This window comes from Coturnix japonica, chromosome 27 (assembly GCF_001577835.2).
Source record: "Coturnix japonica isolate 7356 chromosome 27, Coturnix japonica 2.1, whole genome shotgun sequence".
NCBI classification, from domain to species: domain Eukaryota; kingdom Metazoa; phylum Chordata; class Aves; order Galliformes; family Phasianidae; genus Coturnix; species Coturnix japonica.
Window position 1 is genome coordinate 647,173 of NC_029542.1, and position 27,570 is coordinate 674,742.

General features: G+C 41.1%; 1 protein-coding gene across 4 annotated transcripts in view; it reads right to left on the reverse strand.

Moving 5' to 3' along the window:
• NSF (N-ethylmaleimide sensitive factor, vesicle fusing ATPase) overlaps positions 1-27,570 on the reverse strand; it is a 55,710-nt gene that overhangs the window by 12,172 nt on the left and 15,968 nt on the right. For all 4 annotated transcript variants that reach the window (XM_015885458.2, XM_015885457.2, XM_015885455.1 and 1 more), the window contains 13 exons: positions 24,472-24,638; positions 23,797-23,904; positions 23,092-23,167; positions 19,845-20,000; positions 10,726-10,925; positions 8,869-9,034; positions 8,534-8,608; positions 6,984-7,171; positions 4,367-4,462; positions 4,013-4,169; positions 3,329-3,462; positions 2,098-2,164; positions 1,878-1,957 (listed from right to left, as the gene is read on the reverse strand). In XM_015885458.2, coding sequence (XP_015740944.1) covers positions 1,878-1,957; positions 2,098-2,164; positions 3,329-3,462; positions 4,013-4,169; positions 4,367-4,462; positions 6,984-7,171; positions 8,534-8,608; positions 8,869-9,034; positions 10,726-10,925; positions 19,845-20,000; positions 23,092-23,167; positions 23,797-23,904; positions 24,472-24,638 — 1,670 coding nt within the window. The remainder of the gene's footprint in view (positions 1-1,877; positions 1,958-2,097; positions 2,165-3,328; positions 3,463-4,012; positions 4,170-4,366; positions 4,463-6,983; positions 7,172-8,533; positions 8,609-8,868; positions 9,035-10,725; positions 10,926-19,844; positions 20,001-23,091; positions 23,168-23,796; positions 23,905-24,471; positions 24,639-27,570) is intronic.

Here is a 27,570-nt window from a genome sequence, read left to right on the forward strand (position 1 = left end):
CAAGTTAGCACCACTAATGCTACTCATGTGCATTTACAGCACGGATCTGCATCTCAAATTACAACCAAACCCCTTGGAACCAGCCATTACCTCCAAGTAAACTGCTCCCCAAGGGAACTGGCGATCCCAGGGGAAACATGGAAGGGCAGTGATTAACCAGATTTTTTTACCACCCTGTAGATTTCTCACTTGAGCTTGAGAGCCTGGAGAGTCTCTGTGCCCAGATACAATCTTTTTAACAGCAAAAAGAAAACTCTTGTCCTTTTCCTGCATGAATCAACATCTTACACATAGGGTTATTTATGGAAAAAAATAAACAAAAATCCCACATGTCACAATTATCACACAGAGCTTGCAGGAAACAAAATACTTTAGGAAGAACCCTATGATCAGAACTACCCAACTAGGTCAGCCCTAAAAGCCCATCTGATCCAACGTCCTAATTTCTACAGTAGCCAATAGTGGACACTTAAAAGAAAGAAAAAAAAAAAAGAAGAAGAAGAAAAAAGCATCAATCAGAGAGTGACATTTCCTCAGAAAACTCTCTACCCTCCAACAATTTATGGCTTAAGTCACCATAATATTGGCTGTCAACCCGAAGTCTTCAGCCTCAAGGGCATTTCAAACATTGCAGAGCACAAATCTCCAACAACATGCATAAACTTGGCAAATATCTGAAAGCTCCAAGCACTGCATCCTGCTTTCAGGAGACACGAGTGCCAACAAAAGTGCAGCTAGGCAGCAAAATACACTCAGAGGACACAATAATCAAAAGGAAAATGTAGTATTGTAAGCACTTCGGACTACTGAGCCAAATCAAGTTCTATTTTTCTCTACTGATCTATGGGAACAATGGCACTGCAGAAATATCTAGCAATAGGTCAATGACTGCATGAGATTATGACAATCAGAAATGGTTGTGCAGCTGCACGCAGTCAGCCCTTCTTTTCCAGCTATAGGATAACAGAATGCGAGTCTGATATTAGGCACTTCACGTGGCACGGGCAGGTCTGGGAGAAAATCTTTGTTCTCCCATGTTGACAGTCACAAGGGGAACCTCAGGGCCTGTGGCATTACAATTTAATTCAAAGTTCTGGATTTGAAAGGTCTTTTCAGCAAGCCATCTAGTGAAAAGAATACTCATGCATACACGATTGCTTCCAGGATATTAAAAATGACACAAAAAGGCTTCATCCAGGCTACATTTCTCTGCTTTTCCCTGACACGAACTTTCAAGGTTTTCCTGTTAGAACGTTACTTATTCATGTAGATACTTTCACACACAACAGAATTCTAGTGAATGAGAGGAAAAATGGCAAACAAAAAGGGGGAGTCCCTCCTGTTTGCCTCATTCAGTATGAGCTTCAGAAGCATCATCATCTGCTCTCTTGAGCCTCATCAAGTCAGAAAGTACAAATTGACAGGGCCAGAAATCTTGAGCTATACTCACCTGATGATATCAAGAACAAATTAAAATCCCAACATTCTCAATCAGACATGACTTAGAAAACAGTTTCTAAATAAGGAGGGAACACATGCTTGAGCCAGGAATTGATTTGTGCTGAGCTGCTCCTTATTTAAATCAAGGCAGACTGCTTGCATGTTTACAGTTTACATGGTGAAGGTTAAACCTGTTTCCTACTTTAGTATTTCATAAGATTCAGCCTCAAATAATGAGATAATTAAAGCTGAATCCTTTGTGGTTATCCTAGAAATGTCTAACTGAATGAACAGCAGGGCTGGGATTAACTTGACTGAATCAGAGACAATGGCAGTAATACCACTGGCAGCACAGCAGCTATCAGCAAGACACAAAGCCTTCCACTGTCAGAATTATGGCAGGAATAGGGCATCACACTCCTCGATTACCTCCTTACCTGAGGGGGGGCCTTCTTTAGCAGCACAAGAAGGGCTTGCAACACCAGATTAGAAAACCGTGGTCCAATTGGAACATAATCTGAAATGAAAAATATATTTTAATGCCCATTCAGTAGTTGCACATGTATCAGAAAAGCAATTTGAGGCTCCTAAAGTAAACAGATCCAGATCATTTTTGGTTTGCCGTTGCAGACAACACAGACCCCCATCCCAACCCACCTAGAAGTCTCTCAATGTCATCCACAACAACGCAGCTAAGTTGGGACTTGTATGCATCATCAAAGATCTGAAAAACAGCAAAAGGAGTCACTGCTAAATCTCAGCAGCAAAAACACAATAGTTGTGATAGGAACTGTTGATCTGTTTTTAACTAAGCACAGCAGTATTTAGATGAATAAACAGAGAATGAAAAAGTTATGAACTATGCAAATCTTGCAATGAACTGCTCCTCTGTTCTTAGAGTAACATCCCTCATTTACATGACTAATCCAGTATAATTCAGCTAGAAGAAAAATAAGTGCTGGCTTGCTTCTGTAAATTAGATCTCCTTCCTTCCACCTGGCTACTTGAAATGATTTAAGGAGTTCAACTTGTCTGCATTTGCCCTGTGCCCCAAGTCGTTAAAACCCTTGTTTAGACAAACCCTACCAACTCAAAACTGTTCATTCAGGCAGGATCTGTTCCTTCCATGTGCAGCCCTGAGCCCTTCCTGCTTTCATCCTGGAAGACTGAGCTCCAGACTTGCTCATCAATGATCTGGAGTTTTGTGTCACTGTTAGTGATGATTACACATCAGAACCAGCTGGGCCAGAATCATGATATTTTCCCTTCCAGATGAGTCTCAAACTTTATTCAAATAAACCACATGGAATTTCCACAGCTGGGGCAAAGCAAAAGAAGTTTTTTTTGAAGATGAGTGAAATGCCTGTGAGTTGTAAGCTTAGACCTGCTACCTTCAGCAAGATCCTTGCCTTCTTTTGGGTCTACCCGATCAAGCACCCTGAAAATATAACTACAACTGACCAAAATAAACAAATATATGCAAATTTAGATTTCCTGAAGCTCGAAGAATTTGTGTCATTACTGATTTCGCCACAGAGTTTCACATCACTGGTGAAAATGTGTAGTTAAAGATTGTAACTATGTTGAAAAATAGAATTTTGTAGCTGAGAATGTGCTCTGTGAAACAGTGTTATTGTGCTCTTCGTGTATGTTGGAGTTTCCATGGAAATATATAGGAGGCACTACTTCTGGAGCAGTCCTTGTGTAAATGCTAAATCACTCAACTATCATAGGATGAGTCACTGAGCGTCAGCATGAAAAACATTCATTCAACTTCATAACATTCAGGAATTTAGGGCCTACAGAGAGCCCAGTCACAGGACAGTCCCTTCCTCATCCACTGTAGGGAGCAGTTGGATTGTCATCAAAAGAAAGGGTGCAGAAATACCTTCTTCATAGCCTGGCACTTGGCTGTTTCAGAAAATCCAATCATCTTATCAGGAGAACAGATCTTGATGAAAGGGAAGTTGGACTCCTCAGCTATCTTTGCTGCTAAAGCAGTCTTCCCACTGTGTGGGGGACCTGAAACAAAGAAATACGACTAGAAAAAAAACAAGGGAGAAAACGGGCCTGATAAGGCTCAGCATGAATGATGTATTAAAATGCTTGTAACTTCTTTCAAAGAATATCTGAGAAATGAAATGACCTTTTCTTCTACTTGCACAAAAAACAGTGCAATCCAATCGTCCAGATGAAGGAAATTAATGCAACTATTGGAGCACACAGAGCCTGATTTGCCATGAAAGTGGCAAAAAAGAAAATGACACATTTTGTAGGATGGGCCACTGCAGAAAGCACATCTTCCTCTTTTGCAGAACATTTCTGAATCATGTTTGTGCCTCTTAAAGATATGATGTCTGCAGGTACCGAACGAACAGCCTGAGTGCCCAGGAAATATGGACAAAGATGATTTATGATTTGCCTGAATTCACACCAGTATAATTTACAGACACCCAATCCAAATCAATCTGGAGTATGATAACAGATCACCACTTGGGCAACTGATAGGAACAGTATAAAGAAGGCTGTTCTTGTTTGTTTGTTTTTGCATGGATATTATTCTTAAGTTTACCTTCTAGAAGAACGCTAACCAGCGGAGTACGGTCACTGTTCTTGGTTTGTTGAACAAGCAGCTCCCCATCATCCAACACCCTTGTTACTGGATCACCCCACTTAATAATGCCATTCATGATATAACTCGCATAGTCTTCCTGGTTGGTTCCAAATGCCTGTTTTAACAGAGGGAACGTTTACTTCACAGACATCCTCAGTCAGTGAAAGTTGCTCATGGGTTTTGAATCTGCATCATATAAAGACTATTCTCAAAAATGGGGCTTAAACATTTTAATTACAAAAGGAATTTGCTTCCTTGCATCGTTAACTGTTCTGGGTGATTCTATTTCCCAATTACACAGCGCCTACTCACTGGTTTGATATCATTCTCCAAGGATGCAAAGAAGTCTCCTCTTGTCACACGTAAGCTTTCTGCCTTCTCCATATCTACTTCCACTTTGTTGCTGGCCTAAATAAGGTAAGAAAACAGAGTGAAGTACAACACAACTGTAAAAGATCCCCTTACCGACTTCAATGCAAGGATCCAGAGCTGCAGTTCAGCTGCAGCCTGAAAGGATCATCGAGTCCTAATCTAGACTTAGGTGAGACTAGAACTTATGTAGGTTCCCTTTAAAGTAAGGAGCTGCTCTCTCCCTTCAGAGTCTGCAGAAATTCTTCATTGCAGATTCTGGGTGCTGTATAAAAAGGGGATGAAACCATCATTTTGTGACTTATTTCAGAAAGTTTGGTTTAACCCAACACCACGTTTCCCCACTCCTTCTTTGGCAACTTCAAACAAAGCATTTTCCTCTCCACACACAGAACTCTTTAAGGCAACTGGTAAATATTAGATTTCTTTCTGCTTCATCTGCCTCAGTCCCAATGCAGTACCACCAGTATTAGAATAAACACACTACAGTTAGCTCACATTGCTCTCCTTTCTAAATTGAAGACAGCATCTTTTTCCTTCTGCTTCTCCCAAATTCAGATGTATTATTGACTGTGGCTGCACTCTACACTATGGAGCAGCTCCATTTTCCATGATTATTTCTAGATCTGCAAGAATATGGATTGCCTTAGGCAGCAATCAGGAATTACATGGATATGAAGCAACTTTCCCACTGAGTGTCACACAAACGCTCACTATTACAGGCTAATCCCATCTGTGCAGTCTGCTGACAATCCTGCATGGAGTTACAGATATCAGAAAGAGGATTAGTCACAAAAGGGGCAGAAGTTGATCTGTGCAAAGCAATCCATCTAACTGCAAGATGATACGGCAAAAATCCACTTTAAGTAACTTGGCAATGAGGTAAAAGATTTTCATTCTTTTACACCTTGGCTTTTGGAAATTTTCCAATTAGATCATGAAAAATTTATTTAGATTCCAAAACAAGCCTAATTTTCATTGAACCTCACCAGCACCTTACATCAGCATGTGGTTTTACCCAGGAGTACGAGGGCCCTACATCATCTGATTGTTCAGAAGGTTAAAAAATGGGATTTCAAGGCATTTCTTGGAAGGCACAGCAACATCCAACATTTTTCCCTACATGGACAAATCAAATAACACTCCCCCTGAAACATACATCTCAGAGACATCACCTTCTAACTACGATGATCTACAAGAGCTAAAATGATTCAGAAGAATAATTCCATTTGATTTCCAAATGCAATCTGTAGCTTCACGTACACTTCTGAAATCTAGGTCAGGCATCTGATGTATATTTTAAGTTTTGCACTACTCACAGGAGAGAATAAAACATCATTTGGTTGAAGACATCTTCAGAATAAACAGTAAGATTACCCAGAAATGCTGTGTGTAAGTGTTTGAGAAGAAAAACAGGGTGTGATTGCATGGCATATGGAAAACACAGACATCTATTACTGAGATGTCAAGGAGGGGACAGCTCTTTTATATTTAGACATCACCATTGTCTTCTCTCCCACTGCAAAAAGTTGGCACAATGGGGAATATATCAAAACACTAATAGCCTCCAAAATCAAGCAAAATTCAAGCCATGAAAAAGCATCAATTATAAGTGGAATTAAATATTTAAAGGAAAATGCTTTGTTTATGAAGGGATGAAAATACATGTCTTTTTTTGAGACAGAATACAAGAAAATGAGAAAACATTCATCTTTCTGCTTTTTATCATGGGAAATAAATAACTTTTCCTGGCTACTAAGAAATTTAAGTAGAAAGAACCAACATTTCCAATAGATACAAATATCACAAAAATCAAATTATTTTTCCTGCTTAAATTAAAAAGATTTGCTTCGTACTTAAGGCTGAACAGATTTTTTACTTAAAATACATGTCTCAGTACTGTGCAATTGATGTTAAAGGCTCTGTTCTGCAGTAATTAACACCAATGTTTGGCCACAAGAGAGGTTACATCTTTCAGCTTCTTTCTTCATGAACTAATCACCTCGTATTTCATCACCACTGAATACTGTGTTTTGCATCTGGGTTAATATAACCTGACATTTCATGGTCCTTATAACTCCTTTCTAGTTAACGATGCAGTGCAAACATTGGTCTTCTAGAATGGAGGGAGCCAAAAAGATTACAAGTCAGTATGACCACAGAAAAGCTATAAGCCTGCAATCTCACTGTTCTCTGTATTACTAGATCATTTATGAAGATATTGAGCTGCCCAAGCTCCAGCAGAGACCTCTCCAGTGTCACTGACTGTTCTCACTTCCACCTCTTGTTTCCTGCATCCAATCCATTAAATCAAGCCTTTCACTTTTCACCATAATACACTGACATTCATCTTCCATTCTCACTGAGCTACGAAAGAGCAACAAAGATGTAAGGAGATAAAAGAGGCAAAATTTAGAATGATGTGAAAAGATGCTGTCCATATAAAAATCATCTAAGCCATGTTAAGATGCCACTGTCCATTTGGAATATACAAGAAAAGACTCCACAAATAACTATTTTCACTTCTTTTTTTGCCCCATTGTGAGATGACAGGACTAACCTTGATATGTCTGTTCATTGCAGTAGACTGAGCAGCTCGAACTAAACCTTCTAATTCAGCACCACTGAAGTTTTTTGTCTCAACTGCCAGTTCTGCAATGTCCACATCTTCAGCCAGCAGCTGGTGCTCCCGCATCCGTACTGTGTGGATATGGAGGATCTGGAATCGACCCTTCTCATCTGGCAAACCTGAGATGTTACACAGAGTGCGTGTTAATCAGTGCTTCAGCACAGCTGCAGCAAAGCCTCCCCTGCCCCTCAGTGGTCTTACGTCCAAAGGCTCTTTCTCACTATAAGCAATTCTTTCACATCAGTAGAATGCTTTAAAATGCTTATATTTATTATAATATTTAAATATATTTAAATTGCCCTTGGCAAATTGCTTGGCATCATCCCCAAACTACACCAAGAAAAAGCAGATGGCTCAATTTCCTACAAGTTCATTGCTCTCAGGCTTCCTTACCAGGAATTCACCTTACACAAACAGCAATCTGGTCAACCCTAGCACCCCTAAGCACAGTTTCCACTTTGTCATTTTCATACAGCCTTGATTTTCACAGATGTAGGTGATTATTTTCCCCTTAGCAAGTCCCTTTTGAAATACACATGATTGAAATACACAGAAAATAATGCATAATGATACAGAAAATAATACATAAAGATACAGAAAATGCCTTTTCTTGAAAGAAAGTTAAGTCAGTGACACAACATTCTCTTGGTATAGACAAACTCTACTTAAGTTTTCATCTAATTTTCTGTCATTGAAAGGAAACACATATCAGTAATACCAATGGCCCTGCCTGTCCTCTCAGTAAATCTCACTACAGTTCAAGATCTTTTTCTCACCTTTACACTACTCAGTGCCTCGCTCAGAGCACACAAAGTATTTCATGAGTCGAGTGTCTGTGGAAGTAAGTAGGAGAATGTTTTATGGATTCTTACAAAAACTACAGATCTGAAACTGTGTTTCCAGTCTCTAAACATGGATCTCCACTGCTTTGGATTTCTTACTGCAAGATAGAAGAACTATGCCTTCCATCAGTCCCAGACTATCCTCTGTGCATTCAAACTCCCTTCTGAGAACTGTTAACAGAATTAAGCACCAAACTACAGACATCCTTTGGATTCCATCATAATTGTTATTGGTTAAACGTTCTCATCTCACATGGAAGATAACACTGGCTCTAAGCTGATTTGGGCTTCATTTCCTGAAAAATCCTAGATCAACAGAAAACTCTTATTTAATCTGGAGCTGGTATCAGTCAGATGTGTACAACTACAGAAGACCCTTTTAAATTACTGACTGATATTAACATTTTCCAGCTCACACCTACCCAATTCTGTTGGATAGATCCTGATATCTGGTCAATGGTTTATTAGCTGGTAAATCTAAAACAGTGTTTTAATTAGCTGAATAAATTTATAGGCGCTATCATGTCGTGAGCTGCATCAAGTTTAGCACCCCTACCATCCAGGTTAGTTGTTCACATTACAGTATATATTCACTTTGCTCTTTGTGAGCTGATGTACTGAGCTGTACAGCTTGCTTACCAATCTCCATTTTCACCTCCAGTCTCCCCGGTCTCAGCAGAGCTTCATCAATTAAGTCAGGTCTGTTGGTCATTCCTAAGTGCAAAATTAAAACCAGAAGGAGCGTTAGCTGAGCTTTCTAAATAGGACTTCAATTCCTGAACACAGTCTGTAGAGGTAAGAAGAGACCTCAAAGAGTCTCAAGAAAAGAGACAAGAGAAACTCATTTTCAGAAACACTGGAAAAGACATGCCTTAAATTAGAATAAGGGCAATAGAGATCAAACCTGCATTGCTCCTGCAATGAACAGAGCAGCAAATTTTAACCTGACCCCATAACAAGAAAGACCACCGTACCAATCACCAGGATGTTATTGAGTTGCTCCACTCCATCAATTTTAGACAGCAGCTGGTTGACAACAGTATCGTGAACCCCAGTGCTCCCTGCCATGCTTCCTCGCTGCTTGCAGATTGCATCAATCTCATCGAAAATGATGATATGAACACCGCTGTTTGCTCCAAGCTATTGGAGAGAAAAGCAGGTCAGGAATGCCACATGTCATCATTGAAAGGCATTTAACAAAACATAACTTCAAAAGAAGATCAGTCAGCAAAACACAAAACATTGATTTCCAAAATCAATATCCAAAAGAGATTTGGATATCGCATGCTGTGCATTAGATCCCTTCCCAATAACATCTTGCTGTCCTTCAAAATGGGTTGGCTGGTACATACAACCAACCCAAGTGGGATGGCTGCACTCAGTGCTGGAAATATTGGATGGATGTACCCAATGCGAGAAACATCCCAGGTCAAGCTTGCCATGTCACTTTATTCTCCATGTTTCAAGGAGTCAACTTGTTCAGTGCCAATCAGAACAGAACTGTTTATTTCCAGGTTCACCAAAGGTGAAGCAGATGCAGCTGGTCACAGAACAGGATACTTTTTCTTGTGACCATGTTATGAAGTTTTCCCCTTCAAATTCCACCTCTAAAACATCTATTGTGGTCAGTGGGGACCACGTTAATACCAGGTGAATGTGCTGTCCCTGGCAATCTGCTCAGACACCAGTCATTACAATACCAACCTTTTGGAGACCTTTCTAATCTCACTACTTGTCATCAGGACCATCCCCCATTTTAGCAGGTGTGTTATTGCAAAGGAAAGAAGCTCACAGCTTCCAGTCACACTGCAACAACCAGAGAGAAGGAGGCTGTTTACATCTGTGTGGGCTCCCATGTAAAGCTGGCTTATTGATTAATTAATCTTGTGCAGAATAAAGCCATGTCAAGCACCATCACAATCTGCAGTGCTGTCATAAACAACAGCAGAAGATACAGCACCCTTGGCTGATGTCTTCTGAAAAGACCTTCCTATATTTAACTCCGACTTACCTGATGTCTTATTTCCTTTATCAGAAACTCTTATGAAAATAAAGTGATATGAAGAGTTACCACAGCACAAAGGAAAAAAGGTTTTTACAGCTTCAAACTAAATACTGGGCTTTTTGTAACCAGCTGAAGTAATGGACAAAAGCAACAAATCTGGGAAAAACAATCTTTGCCTCCAATTACACTTCGGGAGATCCATGCTCTCTAGCTTTGAGATAGAGAGTTCTTGTCCATTAGTACCATAACTAATGATCCATAACTGTACTTCTCCATTAGTTTTCTGCTGAGGAAAAATCAATGGTCTATAATGTAGATTTATGTACTCATAAGCCTGTAACTCAAAAACTTGAAGTCATGAAAACTTATTTGAAATCCATCCTATTTTATGTGTCTTAACTCCAACTGGACTGTCTCCAAACTAAAACAAGAAAAAAGCGAAAAAGAAATGGAGCAAAATGTTTACAAACCTATTTTTAAGCACTTTCTGAACAGCTGACACACCGTGTAATATAAAACACAGCAGGATGGGCACTAATGAATTACCTTAAAATGAAAGTTAAACAAACTGTTCACTTGCAGCACAGCTACCTGGAAGACCAGCTACCTTCTTCACTTCTATAATATTCTTTTTGCTTTGAGTCAACACCAAGTGAATCTGTAGAACACTAATATTCAGTGACTTGCAAGGAATAACTATAATCACAAGTGAAGCTGTGACTCAGTCTTTTAATGCAAGCAGCAATTTTCTGATTACAAACTTCCTTTCCAGGCATTCTTTAGGCACATTCATCCTGACCATGCTATTTATCCATGTTTGCATTACCCTTCTTTGTTCCTCTTCTGCATCAGCAAACAGCTTGCGGATGTTGGCCTCAGACTCGCCCACGTATTTATTGAGGATTTCTGGCCCGTTGACCACTTTTGGTTCTCTGGCATTCAGCATCTTGCCAATCTGTCTGGCCATAAGAGTTTTACCACAGCCTGGAGGTCCATATAGCAGAATGCCTTTTACGTGCTTGCAGCCTGGAAGAAGAGAGAACATGATTAAAAACAGGGCTGCATAGGAAAGAGCCAGGGAAGTGGGGGCACCATCCCTGGAGGTGTTCAAGAACCATGGAGATGCGGAACTGAAGGACACAGTCAGCGGGTATGGTGAGCATGGGCTGGGGCTGGACTTGGTGATATTGGAGATCTTCTCCAAAATAATGCTTCTGTGATTTCTCATTTCCCCTACAGGGATACATAACACAAATCAGGACAACCTTCCCTTACAGGAAGGTTTATCTGAGTTTAATTTTCATATATAAAGAGAAATGAAGCATCCTTCAAAACCCTGATGACTGCCAACATTACCCAACTGAAGCTCAGCTCCCAGTGTAGGTGTAGACAGTGGAGATTGCTGCTTCTTGAATCAGAAATCATGGACTATTAGGTAATAATGTTTAACTTTCTATCCCTACATTGAGCTTTAATGAGTCTAGTTCTGAATACAAGTTTTTAGGACAAATATGGAAGAAGGCACAAAAGATAAGGCTGGATGGAGCCCTGGGCAACTTGACCTGCAACACACACAAGAGTGCAGAGAACTTCTGAGTTTCACATGTCAATGTGAAAGCAAGAAAGTTTACCCTTGGATTCACAGAATTTTAGATAAACAGCATGTAACTCTCAGCTGTGATTTATCAACAATTTCAATAACCTTATGCTGGAATATTTTATACTCTGCCTTAATAAGAAAAGTCACAGTACTAACACATACTACAAAGTTAGTGAGGAAGTAGAAGAGAGGAAACATATAAGTTATTTTGCCTAGATCCTGTGTTTCCAGCAGATCTGTTTTTTATTTTCCATTCTGTTTTGAAGACAAAGAACAACAACTCGTGCCACAGTCACTCCCACTCACCAGCCCTACAGGACACCCCAAGGAAAAAGACCAGGAATAAGCTGCATCCACTGCAGCCTATGAGAAAACAGCACATCTGGACTGTGCCCAGAGCAGCTTTCATCAGCACAAGCCTCCACTTTGAACACAAGTGGTGAATTGGAGGGTACAGAGTCCTGTACCACCCTCTCCTTTAGTCTTGGTCCTTCCAATACTGGTAGATTTGAAAATAAAAAACTGTTTTACTTCAAGAATATTAGATTTACCTGAAACCTTAGAAAACCTGAAGTACTCTAATGCATTTAGAGAACAAGCACTTTTCTCACCAGTGCTCAATTGCGACTTAATTTCATTCACTCTTTAATGTTTCAGTGATGAACTCACACTTCAACATGAAAAACAGCTCAATACAGAACACTTTCTAATATCAGCACACACTGCTCTCTCTCTTTCAGGCTGTTAGTGTATCGAAGTTTAAAGAGAACATCACTATGAGGAGCTTCTCATCCCCACCACAATCTTAAACAGAGATAGTGATCCATTGGTTAAGTACAGTAATAAACTCAGAGATTTCTCCATGGAAAAGGAAGGGTAAAGAACGAAAAGGAAGAGAAAATCCTGCAGAAAAAGCAAGAGGTCTGGTTAAGAAGAATCCATCAGTCAACTTTCAGGCATCTACGAGTCAAGAAACACAAACACATACTGTCAGTGAAGAACCAGTTCTGCACAGGAATGAATGGGGCTCAGATAAATTAAAAGCTATTCCTGTCAAATCAATGTCACAAGAGGTATTGTGAGCATGTTTTGCAGAGGAACATGATCACCTTTGTAGCCAAACAGCACAAAGCAGGGTTTGATGATGAGTGACGCTTTTAGGGGAAATAACGAGGAAAGAAAGTCAGAGGTGCTCAGAAAGCTCCAAAGTGCTCAAGCAGGAAAGGCCATCCGAAGGCTACCAACAAGTCGGGGCACATGCACACAGCTCTGCGATAGGGGCAGGAAAGCTGCACTGTATTGTCTTATCTCTTTGTAGCACACCTTTAGAAAAAAGAAAAAGCAAAAATACCAACTCTGGGTATTTTTAAAATAGACAAGTGATGACAAACTACAAATGTGAGGTCTCAAATCACAGTGAGATGCTGTGGAATTTGGAGTAAGGTTATCTCCGCTTCGCTGATTTCACCAGTGTCACCAAATGTCAATACTATTATGAGAACCTTAGAAACACAAATTATTAGCAGTGCAGACAACTAACTCATTAAGCTTACAATTAGGAGCCCAAATCAAAGGTCATTCCTGTAATGGGATACTCTAATTAAATGACATGTGGTTACACACTGAATAGAGATGTTAACAGGAACCAAAATACACCAATACAGGAACTCTTCCACACAAAACATTAGGGAAAAGTCACAAAAAACAGTAAGAATGGGAGTTCTGAACCAGAATGTCACTTTACCCAGAGACAGCACAAAGTTCATTCGTTCAACTCCCATTATTCACTTTTTTGAAAGATCAGAAGCAATGTTTTAGCATCATAGGGATTTTCTACCTGGAAGTGTAATTCCCCTTTTAATTAAAATGAAAGCATTCTGTTGTAATTGCATCACTCGGATGCACCTATCAGGAATCTGAATCGAAAGCAAAGTGCTGATCTTGAATGCAGGGAGAGATGCTTATCTCTGCACATTCATCTCCAAGCAGGTTAGAGTAAGATCAGGGTTCCCAGACTTCACCTGCTACATGGACAAGATCTTCCCAAAACATACCTGAGTGGAATTTCCCCCTCCTCTCAAGCTCTAAGTCCAGCTTTATTTCAGCCTACATCACTGCCTCCCGTTAATCTTCCTGAAGGATTTATGTGTCACTGACAAGCAGCAGGACTGAAGGAAACAGTCCCTGTTTTGAGTTCAGAGATGGGACATGCAAACCCCTATCAATAAGAAGTCTTCTCTGCAACAACAACAACAAAAAGAGTAAACGCCTCTGTCTCTCAAACAGCGTTACAAAAACATCGTTAATTTAAGACAAAGATTATGAAGAGTCCTTGGATGGACCGCTGAACACAACAGCTGATTCTTACAGCCACATCCTACCCAGATGTTAAGAGCCATAAATCTCATCAGCATTTTCTGCTTTTTAGAGTAAAGCTGGATCGCTTCTGTCTACTTAAAGTCAGCATGATGTAATTAGTAAATACCTTACGGAACACTTACCTACAGAGCTGATTAGATTAAACAAATGTCAAACTAACAGGGTTACTGGGACATCCCAAAGCTTCCAGCAAAAGCAATGCTGTACTTAACAAGCACAGGAAATGCCTGCTATGGAACACCACAACTGCAACCAAAAGAAGTGCGAGCAGATATCCTTATAACTCAGTATCTTGTGCTAAATATGGCCATCAACGAAGCAAAAACCCTTGCGGCACTTCTGGTGACAAACACCTCTTCCCTTTGTTACACACCTGCCTTTTGTAAGCTGCATTTCACATTTCCTGCGCTGAATGAGCAAACACCCACTGATCTCCTTCCAGGGCTGAAGATCTTCAAGCCAATTCAGTCCACATACAGAAGCTGTTCTGATCCCATCACCCCAACGCCCTGCACCAAAGCTCTCCAGTTCTACTGCACCCTTTCTGGTTGGAACTGGATGGGCTTCAAGGTCCCTTACAACCCAATCCATTGGGTGAAACAATAATGCAAGTTAAACAATAACAGCTCCAGTATGAACACACAAGACACAGCATAAATGACGGGCCTCTGCAGCGTGACTTCACACTGCTTTAAGTTTAGCAGGTCAGTTAGACCTTAATCCACTGGGCTTCTCACCTATCTAGTCTGTCTTACAGCAGTTTATCTACAAGGATGTTATAAGAGACAGAGCTGAAAGCCTTACTAAATATGAGTTAAACAATATCCACAAACCTCTCCTAATCCTCTGATCTTCTAACCATAGGACAACTGAAAGGAGATTGTGGAAAGGTAAAGTCAGCCTCAGCTCCCAGGTAACAGCAACAGGAAGAGAGAGAATGGCCTCAAGTTGTACCAGGGGAGGCTCAGGTTGGCTATTAGACTACTCTGAAAGAACAGTGATGCACTGGAACAAGCTACCAGGGAGGTGGTGGAGTCACCACCTCTGGAAAAGATCAGGAATGGCAGAGATGTAGTACTGAGGCACATGGTTTAGTGGCAGTATAGGTGGTGGGTGGATGTTTGGACTTGATTATCTTAGAGGCCTTTTCCAACCTTGGTTAAAGATAATTTTTACTCTGTACATCCATGCTGAACATTCCTTATCGTCTCTTTCTCTTCCATATGTCTGGAAGTGGTTTCCAAGATGAGCTTCTCCACCACCTTCCCAGGAACTGCAAGAACCCCCAGCTCCTTCTCCCCCATGCCTTCTTGAAGACAGGAGTAACATTTGCTTTCTTCCAGTCTCACATGCTTTGATGTGAGAAGAGCAATTCATTTTATAATTGCACTAGGAGGTGAAGACACAGGAAAGGATTGGCCCAACTCTCAACAGAGAAAGATCAACCACAGGCAATGCTAAGTTCAAACTGTAAAGTACTTTTTACTCGAGTGAAGATTTCATTTATGCAGCGGTCAACATTCATATCAAAGATGAAAGAAGATCTCAGCACAGAACAGGAAAAGAATAAGAGACAGCTCATCTTTTAACCAGGTAGAAGAAAATAAGGATATAAGCAATACCCAAAAGAAATTTAGTACATACATCTAAAGAAAACTTCCCTCTAGGAAAGGGTATGAGGTCACACAGAGGGAGAAGAGAGAAAAAAAGGAGCAATGAAGAGAGATTCAGACCTTCATAAAGATATGCAGGACCTCTTTATAACTTTGTGCTTTATAAGCATATACAAAAAACAGTGGCCAAATGAAGTTAAAGGTAAGTGAACGATGGATAGAAAGAAAACACTAATCCAATAACTCTGAAGCATCAATATACATTGCTTTTACTGATACCTTGACAGATGGAACAGAATGATGGAATTGAGTTGGAAGGGTGAGCTCCCACAGTGAAGAGTGGAGGGGCAGGATCACCTATCAAATCTGTACCTTACATGAACAAAAGTCCCCTTCAAAAAGACATATATTTATTTATTTATTTATTTTAAGAAGGGTAGAAAGGACAACCCAGGGAGCCGATGGCCTGTCAGTCTCACCTCAGTGTCAGGGGAAATCATGGAGCAGATTCTCCTGGAAGCTGTGCTACGGCACATAGAAGAGAAGGAGGTGACAGAGGACACCCAGCAAGGCTTCAGTAAGGGCAGGTCCTGCCTGACCAATCTTCACACTTTTTGTGATGACCTAACAGTGTTAGTGGACAAAGGAAGAGCCACCAGTGTCATCTATCAGGACCTGAGTAAGGTTTTCCCATGACACCCAGAACATTCTTCTCTCCAAACTGGAAAGATCTGATGGGCTTTGTTACAATAAGGGCAGTGAAGCCCCTGCACAGGTTGCCCAGAAAGGCAGTGGGTGCCTCGTTCTTGGTGACATTCAAGGTCAGGCTGGACAGGGCTCCGATGTATGTAGCTGTAGATGTCCAGGCTCACTGCAGGAGAGCTGGACCAGATGGCCTTAAAGGACCCTTTCTAACTCCAGCAATTCTATATGATAAAGTGCTGCAAGGTTGAGAAGAGGCAATTGGAAATTTTAGACACTAAAGATACTCTAAGCAGTGGCACAGGCTGCATTAGGAAGTTCTTGTATCTTCACCTCAATTACAGGTTAGACATCTCTGACAGCGATGTTTCCTTAAAAAAAAAAATTCCTATTTTAAAAATAGACTGGATGAGATCCTGAGCACTTCAAGAACAGACACTGCATATGAAGAGCTATCCATGTGGTGAAATACCTATTTCAGTTAGAAAAAAAAAAAAAAAAGAATGTTACAGTATTCCATAATATAACATTTATCAAATAAAAAGGAGAAGCATTGTTTTCAACAAGGGGATACCTTATGCAGCAAAAAAGAGTAACCAAACCCAGTCCTAAGCAACTAATAGGGATGAAAAGCCGCATGTGGTTCACCATGTAGGTGCATGGGTTTACTTGAGCTGAATGTCAGAATGAATGAATTGTGGACTCTGCCAAGGAACCACCTGGCTTCCGGGAGCTCACCAGGGAAGATCAGATTGCTTTATTGAAGACTTCTACCATAGCGGTGATGTCGCTGGAGATATCCCCAAGCTACAGTCCAGAGATTGAAAGCATCACTTTTAAGAAGGACCTGGGCTACAATTAGGATGACTTGGCACAAGCAGGTCTGCAGTTTGAGTTTATTACCACAGCCTTTGAGTTCTCAAAGGGAATGAACGAACTGCAACTCAGTGATGCTGAATATACACTTTTATTCACCATCAACACTTTCTCTGCAGAATGACCAAATGTGCAGAACCAGACCGTGGTGGACAGGCTGCAGCACAACCTTCCTTCTTACATTTGCATCAACAGAACAAATGACCACTTGATGTTTCCAAGGATGTTAATGAAGCTGGTCAGTCTTCAGTAGTGTCCACTCCAAACAGGGGTTTGCCATTCAGCTGCAGGACAAAAAAACTCCCTCCCTGAAATGAAGACCCTCCCCAGACATATAAACTCTTCTTCAGAGCCTCTTGTCTCCTTTTTAAGCATGTCCTGGGGATTTGCTCGTTGATCCCTTTCCTCTCTCGTTGATTATGAAAATGAATCTGCAGGAATTTGCCAACTCTACTGAGAGCAGCCCAACTTAAAAGGCTTATGCAGGGTCCCCAGTGTGGCTGGATCCAAGGAGATCACAAAAGTCAATGTGGATGTTCTAGGGGTTCCAGAGGGTTTCCTATAAATAAAATATCTTGCACATACTGCCCTTTACAAAGATTCCAAGAGAAGTAGTTGTTATACTTTACTGTGAGATTTCAGCTCTTGAGTTGCCCTTTTATTCTGGTCCTCCTTTGGAAAGGGGATTCCTCTAATGATGGAACTAGATCATCTTTAAGGTCCCTTCCAACCTAAACCACTCTATGATTCTACGATCAACTATGTTCATAATACTAAAGAATCCTATAAATGACTGTAAACTTGCAGCCTTAAAAGCAATCAGCTTAAATTGATTAAAGTCCCCCAAAGTCTGCTGCCTTTCTCCTGCTGCTACAGTCCAGATAGCTGTGTCACATCAAGCCAACCAGAGAACTATCTTCTGGGTTGGTTGGTTTGGAGTGGGTTTTTTTTTTTTGCTTTCAATTGTATTAGCTCTTTTCAGAGGCATACAATCCCAAAGCCAACAAGAGGTGGTAAATATGAACATGGGAAAGGCGTGGGTAGGGAAAATGAAACTGTCCCATTCCAGGACAGCTATGGAAATGTTTGATGACCAGTTGAAATGGATCTTAGATTTCTTTTCTTGGATAAACCAGAGACTGCAGCATCTGAATAGTATTTACATCCTTGGATGATATGGTTAACTAACATTGATTTATATGCTCCAAACCCAGAACATTCCTTGGAAGTTAGATAAACCACACACAAATTGCAAGCAATTTCTGAAGGGTCTATACTGTCTCTATGTAGTTACGGGACAGAAATATTTATTGCATTTGGCATGGAAGTTGCAGTCTGTAAGCAAAAAATAGACGTGGTTGAACACTAGAGCACCAGATAGCAAGCAAATTCTTTCTTTTCCTTTCCCAATAAATTATATACAAAGGTGAACAGCTGTCACATTGACATTTCAGATCTGAAATATAGTTAAGAGCAAGTTATAACTAAGGCAAAGAAAATGAATGTCAGAAAGTTTTGTTATTTCAAATTTCAGATAAGCTCTTTAGCCCTAGGGTTAATCAGAGCTCTGTTTGGAGTCAAACTCCTTACCAGAAAAATGTTTCTTTGTCTAGTATGTGTGTAAACACGCACAAGTAAGGGTATATGTATTTATATAAATAACATGGCACACCTTTAATTCAAGATTAGCCCCTAGGAGGCCTTCCCTAACAGATCAATATGAAATAAAGTAGGCAGCAGCGAGAGAATCGTGCATTAATTGGATTTAGCCTACAGCGGTTCTTCAACATTTCTCCCTAAGTGTTTAAATCAACTAGAATAGACCTAATACACCTCACAGAGAAGTTTACTTTCATATTAATTCTACAAACACTGGAATCGGACACGCACCATGCAGGCACACACAAACAGGACGTATCTTCTGATGAGAATCTGTTTTGTAATCAGGATTGTGATTGCTTCATTTGTGGGAAAAGGGAAGGTAGATCAAGAAATATAAACATACTTGGAAATTATGTAGCTCTGAATTCCAAGTTTAAATACGATCCCACAGAGATTATATTGAGAGAATGAAGACGAGCTAGAACATCCTCAGCCACGTTATGGGAAAAAATAAGATATTTGCAGCTGCACATTGCTTAATAAAATTAAATCAGTCCCATTTATCTGCCTGCCAGCACAAGTTTACAAAGTAATGGCACTGCCTCTGCTTCCCTTGGACCCCAAAAGGCTATTTAAAAATCTGTGCTTTCATTTCACCAACTCTAAGACATGCCATGGCCTCTGCACCCTCTCCAGTACTTCCAATTGGACCGATCCAGGATCACAAATAATAGTCTCTTCTGGGCTAACAGTTTGAGAAGGATATAAGTTCACAGTGCAGCATCCAGGACAATAGATACTATACATAATGCAGGATCATTAAGGACAGAATTTCCTTTGATTTGTACAGAAAGCCCACTGCCAGCGAGTCAGAAATGGGAGCATTTGGTCTCACTGCTGTGAACAAATGATGCATTCAGGAGAACAGGCAGCATTTGGGTTTCAACAGAAAAGTATTCAGTTAAACCATGTATCTCATTTGCTCAGACATTTCATGTACAGTGCTGAACATCCAAGTTGCTCCTCTGTCCCCCGTACCAGGAGTATGAAAGACATTTGGGAGCAACAGTAAAAGAAAGGACTTTGTCAGTCCATTAGCTCTCCAAGCAATTGCCTTGTTGGCATCAGGCTCTTACACGATATCCAGTCTTCTCAAGCCAGCATTGTACTTACCCATTTGCTCCACAATTTCAGGTGGGAAAACTCGAGAAGCAAAAGCTCGTCGGAAAATATCTGAGAACTCTTTGTCGAGGCCCCCAATGCCCATTTTCTCAAAATTCCAGTCTGGGTTGATGATGGACTGGCGGTTCTCTTTGGTCTTTGATTTACCTGAAGAAAAAAAAAGAAACCAAACTCATGGCAGAGCAGAATTACAGTAAATATAGTACAAATATCAGATTGGTTCTACCCAGGGAACCTGGCATCTCACAGTCACTCAACTGCAGAGGTTGGAAGGGACCTCAAGAGACCATTGAGCACAAAGCCCCTGCTAAAGGAGGCTCCCTACAAGATGTGACACAGGTAGGCATCCAAATGGGTTTTGAGCATCTCCACAGAAGGAGAGTCCACAAACTCTCCTTGCATTTTCATACCTGGCATCTCAGGACTGAGCAGCAATCACATTGGACTGAACTCAGAAGCACTGCTCCTCCCACACATCACTTTACATTTATTTATACTGAATTTCCTCTGCCATTTTCCTGTTTAGTTGCTCACCCCACCAGAGCACCCTTTGTCACCTCGTTACTCAGCCTTTATTCCACCTTATTCAATAATTGTAATGAAAAGCAAAGGCCCCAGCAGAGATTCATGCTGAACTCAAGTGGCACTGGTTATTTACTTCTACCTTTCACTGTTCATCCACTTCTGTTCAGTTTTCCTTCAAATAAACATTGATAAGAACTGTTGGAAAAGCTTTAAAACGTAAGCTTGAATGTACTCAGTCACTTAAGAGGCTGACAATAAGCACAAATGCTACAGTAAGAATGCAGCTGAGATGCTAACAACAGAAACATGTCTTGCCTTAAGCTGGAGGGGAGCTTATAGACAAGCATTCATTCATATAAGCTGGATCAGTATTTCCAAATGGCTTCTTATTAGAAACTAATACTAAAAAAGACCAAGGAGGAAACAAAGATTCCCAAAATACTCATTAATCCTTGCTGAATTTGAATGTCCTGTATCCTCTTGTTATACAGTGGCCCTGGGAACAATTAACCCCTACATTCAAGCATCTAGAAGTCCAGTAAGGACACCAAATAAAACTCTGGAGCTAAATGAATTACACTGCTATGAACCTTTGTCTGAAGGCATCTGGAATCAACACCTTAACTCACAGTGCTATGTATTAGCGCTCTAACATGTTAGCTAGAGGTGTGTTTGCTAGTGTAACAAAACACATAGCCACAGGCAGCAGTGAACATCTGGCTCACTGATTGCTTTGTATTTATTACTGCATTGCCCCACTGCAGTTTTAGATCAGACCACTCAGCCAGGCATGATCCTATGTTACTTATCCTGAACTAAGCCTATATCCCCCCCTTCTGGCCATAATAAAATTCTCACACATTCCACAAAACCACCATCCATTGGTTTCATAACATCATTTTATTCAAAGTAGAAGAAACAGAATTGGCATTATTTTTTAATGATCACAATTCTTATCTGCTGAAGAAAATAAAGGCCCTTTATTGAAGCAACTCTTTATTTATCTTCTCACCCCGAATTTAATTATTCACAACCTCACAATTCTCCTGAGACTAACAAAGCACATTACAGAGCTCTGCCTCAGATCAGTCAAGAGATAAAATAAAGGAGCAATCTGACAGAAGTAAATTGAGGCATAAGCAACTCTTTTGTCTTGTCTGCAGGCAATGAAACAGGATCACAGCAAAGGAATCCTATTTCCAATCAATTAACCCTCCCTCAGGACCACCTTCCACACCTTCCCAGGCCAGGAGGAAAGTCACAGGTCATTTCATTGCAGTTGGACTAGATGATCTTTTAGGGTCCCTTCCAATTCAAACCATTCTCTGATTCTATGACTTTAAGGTTTTGAACAGTGTGCAAATAAGATATCACTGCTTGCTCAGATGCAATAAATTGGGTGATGTTAACACTCACCCCAAGCTGTCCAAACAAAACACAGTGGGCAACTACAGAGCACGAAGTCACAGCCTCACGCTGAGGAAAGAGAATACTTCAGAACAGCATCAAAAGTGCTTCTGCTGCAGCTTTTGTAGTGGTCAATGAGTTAAATTCTATTGTCCTGAGTGCTATTAGCCTCACATTTCACTTCCGAACCAAGCCCTCAAAGTACTGAGCGCCCAGAGCCAAGCAGAACTGTCCTTTGAGCACAAACCTACTATAAAAAATTGGAAGTCACTGAGCTGAGCTGGCCACATCCACTGAGCCCCTGCTCACAGCAGCCTTTCCTCCTTATCTGTGGAAGAGGAGCAGCAAAACAAAAGGTTTATTTCTTTCTCCTGGAGTCTCTGAGCAAAAATGTCTGCTCAGTACAGACATTTAATCATACCCAGCAAGGAACACCTATAGCCATCTAATCACCAAGTGAGGTATTTGCAGCACTATGTGCTAAGTGCTGTCCACTTCATAACACAGTTAGGAAAGGGAACAGACAGACTAATGGTATATATATATACCATCATATATATGTATCTGGCAGGAAAGCCAACATGGCCTCAGGGCACATATAAAACCAACTGCCATAAGATTCCCTCACTGCCCACTTTGTGGACCAGGTCCCCATCGCCCAAGCTGGTGGCTCTATGGGAAATCTCTATATAAGTTCCCTTCTAGGTGAATGTGAGGAGGACACATTAATTATTCCCTGATTTGTTTGCTAGAAATTACACATAAGGATTTGTTTTATTAAGGCTTTATAAAGTGCTTCCTGTAACAAAATCTTCATAGCTTTGTTAATTTATTTGCTCAATTGAGTGCAGAGCAGTTAGCATAATCTCTATTCTTCTAATTCAACTTTCTATTGTCAGTCTCTTGGTCACCTTCTCTTTCCCAATCTCTATCTGTGTATTTTAAATATGTCATGGTGTTAAGTCCACAGGACTAATCCAGAGCTGTGGAGCTGCACACTGGGGTGACACAGTGACTTCTTTTCAGTCCCTGCAAGGTGCAGCAAAGTCTGCAAGATGAACAGTGTCACCTCACTGTGGTGGTTTCCCACAGACACCCATATACATACTAACTCCTTTCTGAAGGGTCTGTGAAAGGCTCCTAAAAGGTCAAGTACAGCCTCAATCTTTTAAGACATTTTAAAAGGCAGTTTTCAATGCTCAACTAACATAACAAGAAAAACAATCTTTAAGTACACAAGTCTTTGAGGCCTGCAAAGCAGCAAACTTTGAGCAGTACTTCTCTCTTCACATAAAATGGCACTTACCAATCAAATTGAGAGAGGAATTCTCAGCTTTTTCAAAAGCTACTTGGCTGTTTCCAAAAACCAAGCCTACCTCAATCTGAAAAAGAGAAGGAGTCCGACAGTTACATTAAGCTGTTAGAATCAACTTCAGATCCTTCTTTGGCATCTCCAAGCAGATCTCAGGAGGAAAGATGAGAAAGAGCTCTGCTACAAAAGGTATTGGAAGGAATGTAAAATAGCAACACCTCCTCTAAAACCAGCTTTGGTAACAATCTGAATGTGGGATTTCAGTGGGCACAATAATTTCGCTCTTCAAAGTTACTTGTTTAGTTCAAAACTAACTGTTCTATTATGGCAAAGTCCAGAAGGAGAACAAATAAAATATTTATACTTCTTAGCAAAGGAAAAATCAAAATTGGGCATAACTCCTAGATTAAAAGGCCCAAGAGAGAAGGTTTTCATGAATTAACATATGAATTCCAAAAGATAGCCCTTGTATTTCACCCAGCTCTACACTTCTGCAGATGCAACTCCAAGCTGTCAACTACACCAGCACAGGAGACCTCAAGAAACTGAGAACACAAATCACCTCCAAGGCAAAAGCAGGGGCCAGATGAAACAAAGCAACTTCCTCAAATGACAGTAACCTACATTCCTCACTGTAGCAGCACTTTATCTGTACTTGAGCCGCTGCAGAACCCAGGGAGTAAATTCCTGTGTTCTCACCTTCTGCTTTTTGCTTGCTCCAGTTTCTCCTTTGAGGATGCTGGGATCCATTCCTTCCATGGACTTTACCAACAGGCCGAAAAGTTTGTCATTAAAACTGAACACAAGCTGTGGAAAGAAGAAACAGAAGCAGAAGTAGGTATGAAGTCATTAAATGTTAAGACGGATTTTGATAGAGCTAGTAATATTGGAAGAGGCTTGAGGACTAACCTTCCCATGCAACAAATCCCACATACTTTCATTCTGTAAAGGTTGAGCATAACGAATATGTCCTTTTCTTGTCCCATACTATGCTACTGAGCTTTAATTAAAGCCAACATTCACTTTAATTTTGTACACAAGGAAGATATATGCTACTTGTCAAAAGATTCCAGGATCTTCCATGTCTATACCCAATCAGACCAAAATGGAGAGAGAACACAGATTCTCAAACCTCCATTTTCCTCACAAAGATGATTTTCTTTAGCTAAGGAAAAAGACCATCCTAAATCACTCTGCTCCTGTTCTCAGTGGAAGTCAGGATTGTTGAACGCGTTGTGAAGTCCACATTCACACAATACACAACTGCCTGTTGTCCCCTGCAGCTAATATCTCATTATTTAGATATTATTCTTTACATAAGCATTCATTTTAGTTGTCATCCTTCAGAATATGACATACAAAACCAAAGCACACCTGCTGCCCTACAGAGAAGGCCTGGCTGTTGAACTGCTGGATGAACTCAGCAGCCATCTTGTCTGTGTCATACGGGTTGGAGTCAATGCTCTTCTTCTGCAGAAAGTCTATCTCGATCGTCATCGTGCCAATACACTGCTTAGACTTGTCAAAAGTGTACAGGGAAACTGGAAAAAAAAAAAAAAGGAAACATTTCAGAATGCATAACTGATTAAACATGCTGTTTCGCAACACACATTCTTCCATTCTGAATATTCCATGAAATTGAATACCCTATTTCTAATAGAAAACTTTATTTCCCTTTGCTCCTTCTTTCGCTATAATATCAAAAACAGAGCAAGTGTACCTCTGCTGAAAATCCTGCTTTTCTTCAATAATGTCCTTTAAATAACATCCTTTAAAACAGCTCAAACACCACACAAGCCTAAGGAAAGAGGACAGTGGAGAACGGCAGCACCACAATAGCTTCCTCAATGCCTGCAGCTTTGGAGAATGACTTCAGAAAGCTCAAAGGAAACACGTTAAGCCTGAAAAACCACCTACCAGAAGTCACTTTTTTCAACATATCGACTAGCTCTTCTCCAGACAAGGTAACAGAAACATTAAACTATATTACTGCACTTGAACCTACACATGATTTATCACAGATCAGAATGAAGCATCATCTACAACAGGTCTCACCTATCTCACACCAAAACTCAGGGCTGATGCTACTAGAAGTAGGACAGAAAACAAAAAGCATGAATCACAATTTCAGAGCTACTGCCTCGACACAGTTGATTGGAAACACAGGATCTCACAGAGCAAACTGCCCAAGTAACTCCTAAACGAGACTAAAGCAAAAGGACAGAAGCAGAAGAATGAAGTGACAGCCAGCATGGCTTCACAAAGGGCAGACCATGCCTGACCTGTCTGGAGGCCTTCTATGGTAGAGCGATGGCATCAGCGGACAAAGGGCAACTGATGTCACCTGTTTGTGCAAGGCCTTTGGCACAGTCCCACACTATGTTCTTATCCCTGAGTTGGAGAGAGACGGGTTTGAAGGTTGCACTGCTCAGTGGATAAAGAGTTGGCTGGATGGCTTTGTCCGAGTGGAGGTGGTGATCAGCAGAGCCCTCCAGGTGTCCACCTAGGAGCAGTGCTCTTCAACACCTTTATCAGGGACACAGACAATGGGATTGAGTGTACCCTTAGCAATTTGCAGACAGCACTGAGCAGAGAGGTGCAGCTGGTGCCACAGAAGGAAGGTACGCCATCCAGGCTCAAAAACTGGGCACACAAGAACCTTGTGAGATTCAACAAGGCCAAGTTCAGGGTGCTGGACGGGGACAATCCCAGATAGGAGTCCAGACTGGGAGAAGAGCTTGAGAGCAGCCCTGCAGAGAAAGACTTGGAGATTCAAGTGAACAAAGAGCTGCACATGAGCCAGCAGCACATACCTGCACAGCCCATAAGGCCAACAGCATTCCAGGCTGCATCAGCAGAGAGGTGGCAGCAGGGAGAGGAGGTGCCTGCCCTCCTCTGCTCTAGCGAGGCCCCAACTGGAGGATTATGTCCAAGCCTGCAGCCCCCAGTACATGAAAGATGCTGAGCTGTTGGAGCAGGTCCAGAGGATGACTGTGAAGATGAACAAATGCTGAAGCACCTGTCCTTGAAGAAAGCTCGAGAGAGATGGGCTTATTTACCTTGGAGAAGAGAAGGCTCCAGGGTGACCTCACAGCGGCCTTACAGTATTGAACGAAACTTACAAACAGGAGGTACAGCAACTTTTGGCACCAGCAGATAATGACAGGACCAGGCAGAATAGCTTTAAACTAAAAGAAGGTAGATTTAGGTCAGATGTTAGGAAGAAATTATTTATTCAGAGGGTGGTGAGGCAATGGAACAGGCCACCCAGAGAAGCTGCGGAGGCATTCACAGCCAGGTTGGGGTGGGACCCAGGGCAGCCTGATCTGGTGGCTGGCAACCCTGCTCATAGCAGAAGGATGGAAATTGATGACCTTTGAGGACCCCCCAACCTAAGCCATTCTATGATTCTAGGTTTGCATTGAATCTAGAGAAGAAACTTTGTCTGATACAGAAGCCACAGCTAATATAAAGCAGTAGGAATTGAATAAGGGAAATGCATTTCTCACACAATCTCCTATTTGCTGCCAAGCCCCTTGGCAATGGTATGGCTCCAGGCAAATCCCGAGACTTCTGCTAGATGCCAGTAAGGAACTCAGCATCAAATCACCCTCTGACCAAAGGCAAAGTTGCAAGATTCACTCACCTGGAAAACCTTTACCATAGCCCCAGGAGCCTGATAGAGCTCAACATCACTGTACCACTGTGTGCAAGACTCCATTTTAGACTGATATTTAAAGGTGTTTTCATATTACCAGGGGAACAAGACAAAAAGGGAGCCCTGGTGAGTCACTCGTTTTATGAATATATCTCCTGATCCGTAGAATAGCTTTGCAAATCCTTTATTCTCTGCAGGCAGTCATATGACATTTAGTCACTCTGCATGAAATTACTTCAACTGGCTTTTTTTTAGATGTACATTCTCAAGGCATTAAGTTTTTAGCAGCATCTAGAATAAGCACAGTCACAAATCACCCCCAACAACTGATGGTGCTAAATATTAGCAAGTCATTCTCCAAATAATGTTAGTACTAAAAAGCATTTGTTGTGGATAGAGGCAAACACACCCCCTCCTACTTGTCACTACAGAGGAAAATGCACAAAGACTTCAGACTTCTCCTGCAAGTAACGATCCTTCCCCACAGACTTCTGAGATCAAAGCAGCTGGGAAGGTGACCAGCTAAAGATTGGGCTTCATCACAACTATCTTATCAAAGAAAAGCATGAGACAGCAGCCCTCGTGAGCACACATGTAATTCCTGATGGTCGACAGAATGGGTATAATCCAGTACCTTCATCAATGCTGCAAAGAAAGTGGAGACTTTCCCATAACAGCAGCTGCTGCCAGGAGTTTGGCAATACTCCAGAAGCTACAGACAGACCAAAGGGCAGCACCTCCAGCCAACAGTGATGCCAGCTGTTCAGGCACTCACAGGTAGAGGTGAAAGGCAGTAGGAGCAAATGAAAGAGAAT